The sequence below is a fragment of the Ursus arctos genome, unplaced genomic scaffold (genome assembly GCF_023065955.2).
Source record: "Ursus arctos isolate Adak ecotype North America unplaced genomic scaffold, UrsArc2.0 scaffold_21, whole genome shotgun sequence".
Classification (NCBI taxonomy): domain Eukaryota; kingdom Metazoa; phylum Chordata; class Mammalia; order Carnivora; family Ursidae; genus Ursus; species Ursus arctos.
The window spans coordinates 18,302,842-18,314,218 of record NW_026622886.1 but is presented as its reverse complement, the minus strand read 5'-3'; the positions used below and the strand labels follow the sequence as shown (position 1 = coordinate 18,314,218).

The window sequence follows — 11,377 nt, the reverse complement described above, 5'->3', positions numbered from 1 at the left end:
TTCTGTATTTTCAACAGTGAACTTGCTTTTAAAAAAGTAAATATAGTATAAAAATACACTGCATCTGATTAAAGTTCATGTCCAAAGGCTACAGAAACTAATCCTATCTGAATTAGCTTCCACTCTATCCCCACACCCCAGAGTAAAAGAGTAGAAATACCAAGCCCTTCTTTGATTTTCTTAATTTAAGGAATTAGGTTTGAGTTCCCTCATTAAGACAAAGTAATCTTTAGCAGAGTTGATCAGGAAATGAGACAAAAATCAGGAAATCATATTCCTTTATTACATATATGAAATATAAAAAAATTAACAGAGCAATATATATATATATATTTTGCAAGTCCACAGGACCTCAGGAAAAAAAAATATGTTCTGTATGTGAAGTTTATCTTATGGCACTGTGGTTTATGTTTTGTATATTCAAGTACAGGAGAAACTATTGTGTTGTGCATGGGTACAGAAGATAAGTAATAAGGAAAACTGTAGTTTGGTGAACTATCACATACATTGTGTCAAAAAAAAATGAGTAGATATAATGGCCATATACTGTTAATAAAGATAAGGAGGAAACTGTTTCAACATTCAGGTTTAAATACTAAACACAAAAATAAAACAAATTCTGTGTCTACAATAATTTTTGCCGTGTATACAAGTGCATTGCAAATAAATGAGCTTTTAAAAATTTAAAGTCCATTTCCTCTTCATCCAAGCATATTTCTACATTTAAGATTTCTTCTTCCTCTTATTTTAAAGTCTCATCTTGTTTAGTTTTTTAAAAAACTTTCCATCATGGCTGGTATCTGCGTAATCTAACCTCTAGCCTGAAGCTGAGACTTCATATGCAAATGTGTTCTCCTTTTAGGTTTTTTCCAAGTGTTCAGAGCTAAAATGTACAACTTCCTTTTGTCCACACATAGTGGCAGTGCTTCTGTTTCAGTAGGTTTTCTTACACGCGCTTTATTTTTCTGTCAACCATGGTCTTCAAACTTTCCCAACACAAGTGGTAGGTAGTAAAGTGCTTTATCCAAGGAAATACTATATACACGTGGAGAGGTTGCATTTAACACTCCACAGACCAAAGTTCACACACATCACACAAAGGAAGGCTCTTTTTTAAGAAAAACCTTTTTTTTGATAGTAGGGCTGGGGAGTCCTTAAAATCTCCTTAATTACTTTAAGTAGCACAAATATAAGTAACATATCTGAAGCTGGAAGGAGCCCTTGTTAGATGTACTGCTCTTAATGGATTACTGCTAAATATCATATGGCTATTAAAAATACTCTTAATAGTTACGAATTACAGGATCAGCGCCATAGAAGGCAGGTACCAGTGTAGGATTTTTCATTTGTCTTTACGAAACAAACCGTATTTAAACATGGCCCCCAAAGAGACAGGTTAGACTAGGCCCATGCATTGGAATATTTCTATATAGTTTGGCACTTAAAAAATTCCAGTTTTGTTTTTGAGGTCTCCTTTCCATTAAGTTTGTGTTTCGTACATAGAGAAGTGCCATTATGTGCTATATACCTTTGTTGCTACTTGCACTCTCTTTTTAAAATATCCATGACTTTTCTTCCAAGGGATGGCTTCCAGGGCTGGACAAAACTTTTCATATTCACGACGAGTTTGCCTGTTCTGACATCTTCATGTCCTGCCACAAGGTACTCCAAACCTAAAAGAGAACAAAGTTAGGGGCTATATAGTATCATAATTTTTTGAAGTGGGGGAGGAGATGTGACTTTGGTGATTTTATATGCATAGTTCACAGTTTTATATATTCATAGTTGAAATTGGGAGTCCCAGGCAGTGACAGCTGGCACTTAATAAGCATTTACTATGTGTTAAGTGGCTTACGTGTATTATTTCATTTAATCTTGAAAATAACCCTGTGAAATAGGTATTATTTTTTGTTTGTTTGTTTTACAAATAAGGCTCAGCAAGATTACAAAACTTGTTCCGTGTCTCCCAGTGAATAGCAGCACTCTGACTTAAGCTCAGGTCTGTCTGGCTGTAGAACTTTTACTTTGTACTATACCACCCTCTATGGTAAAGAAGTGAGGATTCTGTGGGTACTTAGCATTCGGCTATAAATTAGTATTTCTTAAAGACTCACCATGTATGGTAGTGCATATTAAGGAGGATTTTATAAAAGTGAAACAAACATGTGGAAAACATACTGTAAGAGAGTTATGAATTATACAAAGTGACATATATTTCCTATAGAAAGTCAATGTGTTTTTAGAATATAGGATGTTTGTTTGTGATATTAAAAGAAAAAAAAAAAGATGAGACTTCACCAGACCTTTGTAATTCAAAATTCTTTTCAGGCTTCAAATAAAAATTTTTGGCTAACGTACAGAAAAATGACAGGACAGTCTCATTACCTATACATCGAAAAAAGGAAATATGTTAATCTCCTTCAGTAGGTGTTTGTAATAATATCAATACTGGTATTTTGAAACAATTTTCTTTAATATTATAGGACAGAGCAAATAAGTAATTATGTTTATAAAAGAAAACTTTCCAAGATAAAGAGACATATACTTTAAAACTTAAGAGAAAATAGTAGTTGTTAAAATTAAACTGAGAATATCAAGTTAAACCCATGTTTTATATGTATATATGTAAATTAATATATATTAATAAAAAATATAAAAATAAAACATATTAATATCATATATATATATATATTTTGTTCATTCACTGAAATGACCTAAAAAAAAGATACCCCAGTAGCAGTAAACACCTGTAATAGACATACTGTGGTCTCTAATTAAACAGATCTCTCTAAAAAACAAAACAAAACAAAGCTTCTTGCAGAAATGCTATTGCAGGTCCAGGACAGGAAGATGCAAGGTAGTATGGGACATCGTATTGTGCTAAAAATCGAGGAAGCTCTCAAAAATTAATAGGGATCATTGTAAAAGGACATGGGAGCTAGTAAGAAAGGGTTACAACTTGTTAGAGTTGTGATGATTTGAGCACCAAGGAACATAATGATTGTATCTATTGAAACATACTGAATCAGCAAAAAACTGTAATTCCAAAATGATACTCAAAAAAGAAAAATCCAGAGAAAAACTAGTTTGTCATCTTTTGAAGCAGCTATTAAAACCATTACTTATTTTGAAAGGCAAGCAGCCTGGGAATTATAAGGAAAGAATTTAGCATTTATCCTGCCTTTACAATGAGAACTATATTGAATGGTAACCTATAGCCCAGCTTGAAAGAGAAAGTCCCCTTACAGAAGAATGTCAACTGGTAAATGAGGGGAATCAGAAAAACATCATTTCTCAAGCTCTAATGAAATTATTGATTCAGGAAGGATTACCAGTTGGTGGTAACATCATTAAATCAATGGTCAATGGGAAACTGGGTATTTGTGTCATGACTAAGTAACAGCACACTAATTACTTTCTAGTCTCAAAAGCGAAAACAAAACTGCCCAATGGAGTGATCAGACTGTCATCACTCTAACCTAAGGGTCAAGTTTAGCAACCTTGATAGTGGGTTATCCAGGTGCTGTGTGTCTTCTGATATGATTTAACATGAAGTACATACCCAGCAATATCTCTAGTGGATTCTAGTCAAAATGTTTATCTTGAATCTATCAAGATTTTCTTTAGAGATTACAAGAAACATAGGAGGTAGCGAGATAAGCTAAAGCACACCACAAGGAACCAACCAGACAAAAATAGAGGGTAACATAATTACAAGACTACTTGGCCTGGAGGTTTCAACACTATTTCTTCAACAACAATTAAAAAAGGAACTGTGCTTGAATAAAAGAGATTTGAAAGACTTAAAAACCAGATACAATGTATGATCCTGGACTGAACACTGACAAGGACAAACCAGTTCTAAAGGACATTTTGGGACCAGTCAGGAAATTAGAATATGGTCTGAGTATTAGAGAATATGAAAATAAACTATAATTGAAGGCAATGATCACTAACTAAACAAAGTAGGTTGCAGAACGGAGCATACTATGATTTTATTTTGGTTAAAAAATATAATACATACATGCATAGAGAAAGACCTTGAAGGATTTGCACTAAGCTGTTAATAAAGAGACTCTCTGGAGGTAAGAAATGTAAAATTTTAAATTTTCCTCTAGATTTTTGTTTTTTTTGTTTTTTTTTGTTTTTTAAAGATTTTATTTACTTATTCGACAGAGATAGAGACAGCCAGTGAGAGAGGGAACACAAGCAGGGGGAGTGGGAGAGGAAGAAGCAGGCTCATAGCGGAAGATCCTGATGTGGGGCTCGATCCCATAACGCCGGGATCATGCCCTGAGCCGAAGGCAGATGCCCAACCGCTGTGCCACCCAGGCGGCCCTCCTCTAGATTTTTGTAATGTACACATGTATAGTTTCTATAATAAGCAGGTTATTTAAAATATTATTAAAAGAAATAAGCCCTAAACTTAAACATAGCTATGATGGTGTTTTCAGGAAAAAAAAAAATGGGAAAATAATGGTGGAGATTTTAACACTGGAGAGCACAAATGTAAGATGGATTATAAGGTATTTAAATTATTTAAAGAGTAACCACCTTAGCCTCTGCATGAAAAAGAATCCCAATATTTAATTACTAGACTAATTAAAATATAATGGTCTTGATATTGTTTGTATCATACCTAAAGTAATAAAATTCTCATATAAAATACAATAAATAATTTTTAGGAAACTTCATTGCTAAGTTTAGTATTTGAAATGAATTTACTTTGAAACTATAAAGAGAACAAATACTATAGGAGTTTGCCATTAATTTAGAGTATGAATATACATTAAACTGAATAAATCCATTAATTATTGAGCAGCATTATGCCAAAAATGAGCATGGAAAACAATATTATCTGTTGTATCACTTACTGGCATTTACTTTTTACTTTTCTATTTTTTTGCTTTCGATGTCTACTTTACTACGTGTTTGAGGGCACAAAGTTTATTTTGTTTCCATAGACAGAGTATACTACTTTAGTGCTAGTCTTGATATCCTAAATTGACTGATGAATGAGTAAATGCATGTATGAAGGTAGGAATGAATGAATTTGCAGGGTTGCCAATTAGATTGTTCCTTTCAAAAAGTAGCAGAGGAAGCTAGTTGGCGTGTAAGGTTTCCGAATTTCTTATCAGCTTTCTTTGGCCTTAGCTATTGAACTTGTAAAAATGGAAAAACAAAGTGAAATGAAAGAGTGTCTGGTTTTGCTTTGGCAGGTTCCAGTCTTTTCTTCAAAGCGAGTAAACATGTTTTTAAGAATTCTTTGAATAATTGCACTTATGTTTTCAATTGTGATGAACTCAGTTGATTCTTTGACTCTGGCAGAAACCTGATGAGGAAGTATATTTCACTTCCTGGAGGGTGGCTCAGATGCTCAAAGCATTTTTTTTTTTTAATGTCTTACTAAAAAACTGGGCAGATTATTTTTTCTTTTGCCAAGATAGTAGAAAGTGCTTATAGGAAGAGTCTCTACACACAGATTATTGGGAAATAGAACTTAAATTAAGGACTCTTCATTTCCTGTGTTCAAAATCTAAGATTCTGATTACTTCATTTGTTCTTCGGAAACATATTTATTTATTATTTAAAATGTCTTCTTTTCCTTTTCCTTATGAAAATTTAAATGAATTTAAATAAAATATTAAAGGGTATAAAAGGATGTAAGATTAGTCAACCGTCAAAAAGTCAAGAGTTTTATATTTTAGATTGGTTAGACTGGGGGGAATATTTCATTGGTAGTTTCTCTTTTTCTTTGTCACTCAGTTATCTGTTTCTCTCAGTTATTAATCAAAGACTACAGGGACTTCTTATGAACATAACTGGGGTTTCCTGGACTTTAATGTGAAAGGAATTCGATCCAGAACATAAAATTATGCACCTGTTTTAGCAGTGCTATTAAGACACAGATGGCAACTACATAAAGTGGGAAGCACAGAGGATTTAAAAAAATAGATTTTTTTAAGGATCTTTTTAGATTTATTTATCAGAGAGAGAGAGAGAGAACACAAGCAGGGGAAGTGGCAGGCAGAAGGAGAAGCAGGCTTTCACTGAGCAGGGAGCCTGATGCAGGGCTCAATCCCGGGACCCTGGGAACATGACCCCAGCCAAACGCATATGCTTAACCAACTGAGCCACCTAGGCATCCCCCAAATATGTTTGTTTTAAGAGAACTTACTATCTGGGTACTCTGTTATTATTTAGGTACGAATGGTAGGACTAGAGATGCTATGATCAAAAATCTAAATCCCATCCTCAAATTCAACGGAGACAGAGAAATAAGCAACTTATGACACAGTATGAAAGTGAACTTGTAGAGTGTAAAGGTAAGAATCCCATGCTTACTCCCTTGGCTCTCCCACTGTAATTACATTTGAAGATGCAAATTTCCCTTAATTTCAAGTTTCTCTAAGATTCTACAGTGGTTTGTTGTTGTTTTTGTTGTTGTTTTTGTTGTTTTAATTTCTGCTGTTTCTAATTTGAAACCAGAATAATCATTTAATGAAAAACAAGATGATGAGAGTTTGAGAGTTGTTTTCCATCCACAGATACTTCTCATGCAATTGTAAATATGAATTCAATATTATTTGCACAGATGGAATTTTGCATTTGAATTTCCTTTGGGAGCAAGTTCTACCCAGGGCACCGTAATAGGACCTAGCTTTCAGATGCAGGGTTAGTGGCATCTAAATTTATGAAAGTGTTTTCTATGCTACTCGCACTTAGAACCAAGCTGAGACTTCTCTTTTAGGACAGAAAATATTATGTTGCTGGATTTAAAAATATTTTACTTTTATAGAACATGAGGAAGAGAAATAATTTTTTGATGTCAGTTCAAAGAATTCCATTTGGATTTTCCCCAGAATTCAGATGGTGAAAAGGAGAGATACTCTTGGTGAGTTCAGTTGTGATTTGGAGAATGTTAAGACAAGGTGCAAATCAGCAGAGACAAAGTAGTTATTAAGCTAGAAAAGTCTAATGCTTACCAGGATTGAGGATTGGACAAGTGCAACCTCTGTTCGTCCACGATTCTGGATATAATGTTCGTTTTCCTCGTAAAATTTTCAATTTGGTAGATTTTAAGACCTTTTTTATCTTCACATTGACCTCAGCATGAGATCCTTTGTCATGAGCTGATAAAATCTTTATTTTTAGCACTGAAACAACACAATTCCAAAAGTCAAAATGCATAGAATTTCATACTGCCTTTTGAACTTGAAATAACTTAAATATGCATTTCAGAGTATAATGGAAAAGTTAACTAATGATGATGCAAATGTGGAAATTTGCTTGAAAAATCATTAGGCTTATCTTCATGAGCACTGAGTAATATGCAGAATTGTTGAATCACTGTATTATACACCTGAAACTAATATAATAACTATACTGGAGTTAAAAAAAAAAACCTCAAATAAAAAAATCATTAGGCTCACTGACTTTTATGTTGGTTTCATCTTATTCATCTATATTAACTATAGACATTTTCAACTGCTGTTTCCCATATCATTATGCTAAGAGACTATCAGCCATTTGCCTACCACAAACAGAGTTTTAAACACATTTAGCTATCAAATCCAAATTGAAAGAAGGTGTATAGGAAGTAGAATGTTTTATATCTAGATTCTGACTATATTTTACTCTGTGGTTCACTGTGTATTAAAGTTACAACAAAGAACAAACAAAATGTTACTGCCAGAATGTATTTTACATATTCTAAAGAGATTGAATAATTAAATATTGATTATTTAATCTTCCCTGGATGTAAAATGCAAGCTGAGTGGGGTTAGGCTGGCTGTCTTTCCACATGATGGCAGCGCTTCAGTATTCTCTGGAACTCACGATTCTATTGTGCTGTGCTCTTCTATCTATGAATTGGATGTGGTTGGGATTAAGCTGTGGAATAATTTGGGGTGGGGAAGAAAGTATACCTAAGGAACACTGGATGTAGTGTTCTATGTTGTTAGAAGAGTTCTTATGTGCTTGTTTGTATCTTGATGGAAAATTCTGTGTAATGAGGGAACCCTATACTGGCTGGTCCCAATTCCTGAGAATATCGTTGTCAGCAGTTTTTATAGAATCACCAAATTTTAGACTTTTAAAGGTCTTAAGAGTTCATCTTGCTTTGTTTTATGTTTGAGGGACCAAGTTTTAAGAAATTAAGTGAACTTCCCAAATTTGCACGACCAGTAAGTTAGAGGTTTGGGCTGAAATCCCAATAAAGTAAATGCATGAAGGGTATGCAGCACAGTGCCCCTGCTCATGGCTACTGCTCAACAAATGTCCACTATTATTTTTCTACTAGATTGTATGTTCGAAGAGAACAGGGACCTCATCTCTTCACTATTATAGCTTAATAAATATTTGCCAAAGGAACGAACAAGTGAATCAAGTTTTTTTCCCCCATTAATAGAATGGGGAGGGGGAAACCACTTTTTCTGAGTCTGTAAGTGTATTGCACCTAATAAGAACAAGGTATTTAATTACATCATTAAGAGTGAACAAGTTTTCTTAAGAGAAAATAATACAGTTGTATGAAAAGATGCCAGAGTAGTTGTTTGAAAATTTAGAGAGCTACTAAATATATGTAATATTGAAAACCAGTTGATATTTCCATGAAACTGACTACCTTTGGACTAAATTGTCATGTTTTTTGCTTTTGATAGTAAATACCATTTTCTCTAAACTTTTCTTTATTGAACACTAAACATTTCAAAAGTTTTCTTCTGTTATTTAGCCAAGTTGTCAGGTGAAAGGAGGGAAATATGTATGTAATTTTAGATAAGATTTATGTGAGGTTTTCAACATTTACTTTTTTATCTTTTATGAGATTAAATATAGTGTTATCAAGAACCTAAACACTTGGTTTCAGAAATCGTGACTTAAAATTTTCTCTTCACTGTAATGTGTATTTTGGGCAGTATGAATTATGGAACAATGAAAAACCTTGGATACTAGTCAAGAATATGTTATCAAGATAAGGCATCTAATTTGCTTTAATAGTAAACATGAAGCCAATTAGAATTTGAAGATAGTAACAGCCTTTACTTAGGGCAGTGACGTTTTCCTTTATCTATATTTTCCTGGTACTTGAAAGATACAGGAGTCTAGAATATACAGAGAGGGCAGGGAAGAGGCCTGGATGGACAGCTAATCTCAGTGCTTCCCAAATATATATCCTCTTCCTCCTCCCTGCCAGTTACTGAGCATATAGTGTGTGCTAGATATTGTACTGTGTGCTTTTCAAAAGTCCCATTTTGTGGGATAGGTGGCATCATCCTTGTTTTACAGATGATGAAGTCTGGAGAGGTCAATAGAGCAGAAGTCAAACCCATGTATGTCTGAATTCAAAGCTCGAGCTCTTAATCACTGTGAAATAGTGTTTGAACTGATTTCTGCTTAGTATTGCTACATGATAACTGGCACCAATTATTACTCAAAACTGGTATTACTATATGAAACTGGCACAGGAATCATTTTAGTGGCTAGAGGCTTCCCTTTTAGATTATGAAGACAAGAAGCATCCATAAGAAAAGATTATGTGTCATGTTTTTTTTCTTTTTGTTATTGGCCTCTTTTCCTCATAGTAGGATGGCCTTGCCTTTACTCTACCAGCCTCCTGCCCTCACCAGAACATTCAACACCATCTTTATTAGGAATTATTATATAAGACTAGTGCTTTGATATATTGAGAATGTCATAGACTAAGCTTCCCAATTCCTTAAAAAACTCTTTGTATTTGGTCTGAATAGTTTCTTGGAAGCATTCAAGGACTTTGAACTTACCATATGAATATTTCATTCTACAGAATGCCTTGGAGTTTCCTAACACCTGTTCTTTACATTCACATTTACCTATACAGAGTAAATGAAAAATAGTGTTAGTTATTTAGAAACAAAGAAGAGGGAAAAAAAAAAAACCGAGCAAGTAAATCCAGGTAGCATAGCTCATTTTTAAAAATTGAAGTGTAATTAACAGTGTTATATTAGTTTCAGGTATCAGGTGGTAGAACTCTTTAAGGCTTGAGTGATTCATACAACGTAATCCATAAATACTAAGAAACCATAAAAAGTCATTCAAACAAAGTAGAGTCACTTTCTGAATTGAATTAGTTATCATTCAATAAAGTATTGACTTAGGAGAAATAGAGGTAGAAACAATGATGTATTTTAATGCTTATAATTGATGTTACAATAGATATAGTCCAGTATTAAGATTCCATGCTAATGGAAAGGAACAACTGAATGGATAAACTATAGGAAGGACAATAGTCTTTTTACAATTAATGTTCACCACAGCAAAAGTCAAATATAGTAAAACAGTTGAGCAGTCCTTTGTAGGTAGTGCCATCCAATTTAAAAGTTTTTATTGAGTACCTATTATGTGCAGGACATGATGCTATATGCTTCAGAGTGTATAAAGATGAGAAATACATAATTCTTGCCTGAAGGCTTATAATTCAGTAAGGTGAATAAAACAAGTGTACACACAGTGATAAGTGTTCTAAGACAGATACAATATGCTTGGGTGGGAGCGCTACATGTTTGGGAAGATGGAAAAAGGCTACATGGCTGAAGAAGGATTTGAAACGGACTCTGAAGAATAAGTAGGATGTTTTTTCCCGACAGTTTAAATGATATATGACAGTTATTGTGTGTCAGACATTTGCCAGGCCCTGTGGAAGACTTTCAAAATGTCTTTGATATAGTCTATACATAGCATTCTCATTGACTTATCTGCTTCCTCTCTAAACTGTGATCCTTGAGGACAACAGTTAATTCTTACTTATCTTCATGTTCCTAGAACCCAGAAGGGGTAGGATTCCCATTCTTACTTACTTGACAGTTAGATATAATTTTATTATCCCTCCCCTTCTCATGCATTGCATTTCGTAGGCATTGAGTGTCGTGAAAGTAGGTAACATTTACTGAGGAGCAGTTACTGTGAGCCAGAAACTATTTTAAGTGTTTTGTATTTGTTTACTCATCTAAGATTCTAGCAGGTAGAAATTTGACAAGAATATAGAGATAAAAGAGTGAGGAAAGCAATGTAAGAGAGAAGGGCAGAGAGTGTTCACAGAAGAGTCAGTGGTTCTGTTTTTCCTGGGTACAGAGTGAGTTGTGAATAGTAGAAGATACCATGACAGACCTTGACTGATAGGCAGTTAGGGCCTGAGTTTAATTTGTTAGACAAAGGGGATTTTTTTTTTTTAATTTGAGTATAGTTCATACACAATGTTACATTAGTTTCAGGCGATTCAACAAGTTATATGTTATGCTATGTCACCACAAGTGTAGCTATCAACTGTCACCGTGCAATGCTATTATAATACCATTGACTATATTCCCTATGCTGTGCCTTTATTTCCATGACTTATTAA

General features: G+C 33.9%; 1 protein-coding gene across 4 annotated transcripts in view; it reads right to left on the bottom strand.

Annotated features, from left to right (window-relative positions):
* Positions 1–261: 261 nt before the first annotated feature.
* The window catches only part of NTN4 (netrin 4), a 110,494-nt gene continuing 99,378 nt past the window's right edge, over positions 262–11,377 (bottom strand). For all 4 annotated transcript variants that reach the window (XM_057316305.1, XM_026499860.4, XM_026499859.4 and 1 more), the window contains exons 8-10: positions 9,783–9,851; positions 6,987–7,157; positions 262–1,673 (exon numbers count right to left, since the gene is read on the bottom strand). In XM_057316305.1, the coding sequence (XP_057172288.1) occupies positions 1,537–1,673; positions 6,987–7,157; positions 9,783–9,851 (377 nt within the window). In that variant the 3' untranslated portion in view covers positions 262–1,536. The remainder of the gene's footprint in view (positions 1,674–6,986; positions 7,158–9,782; positions 9,852–11,377) is intronic.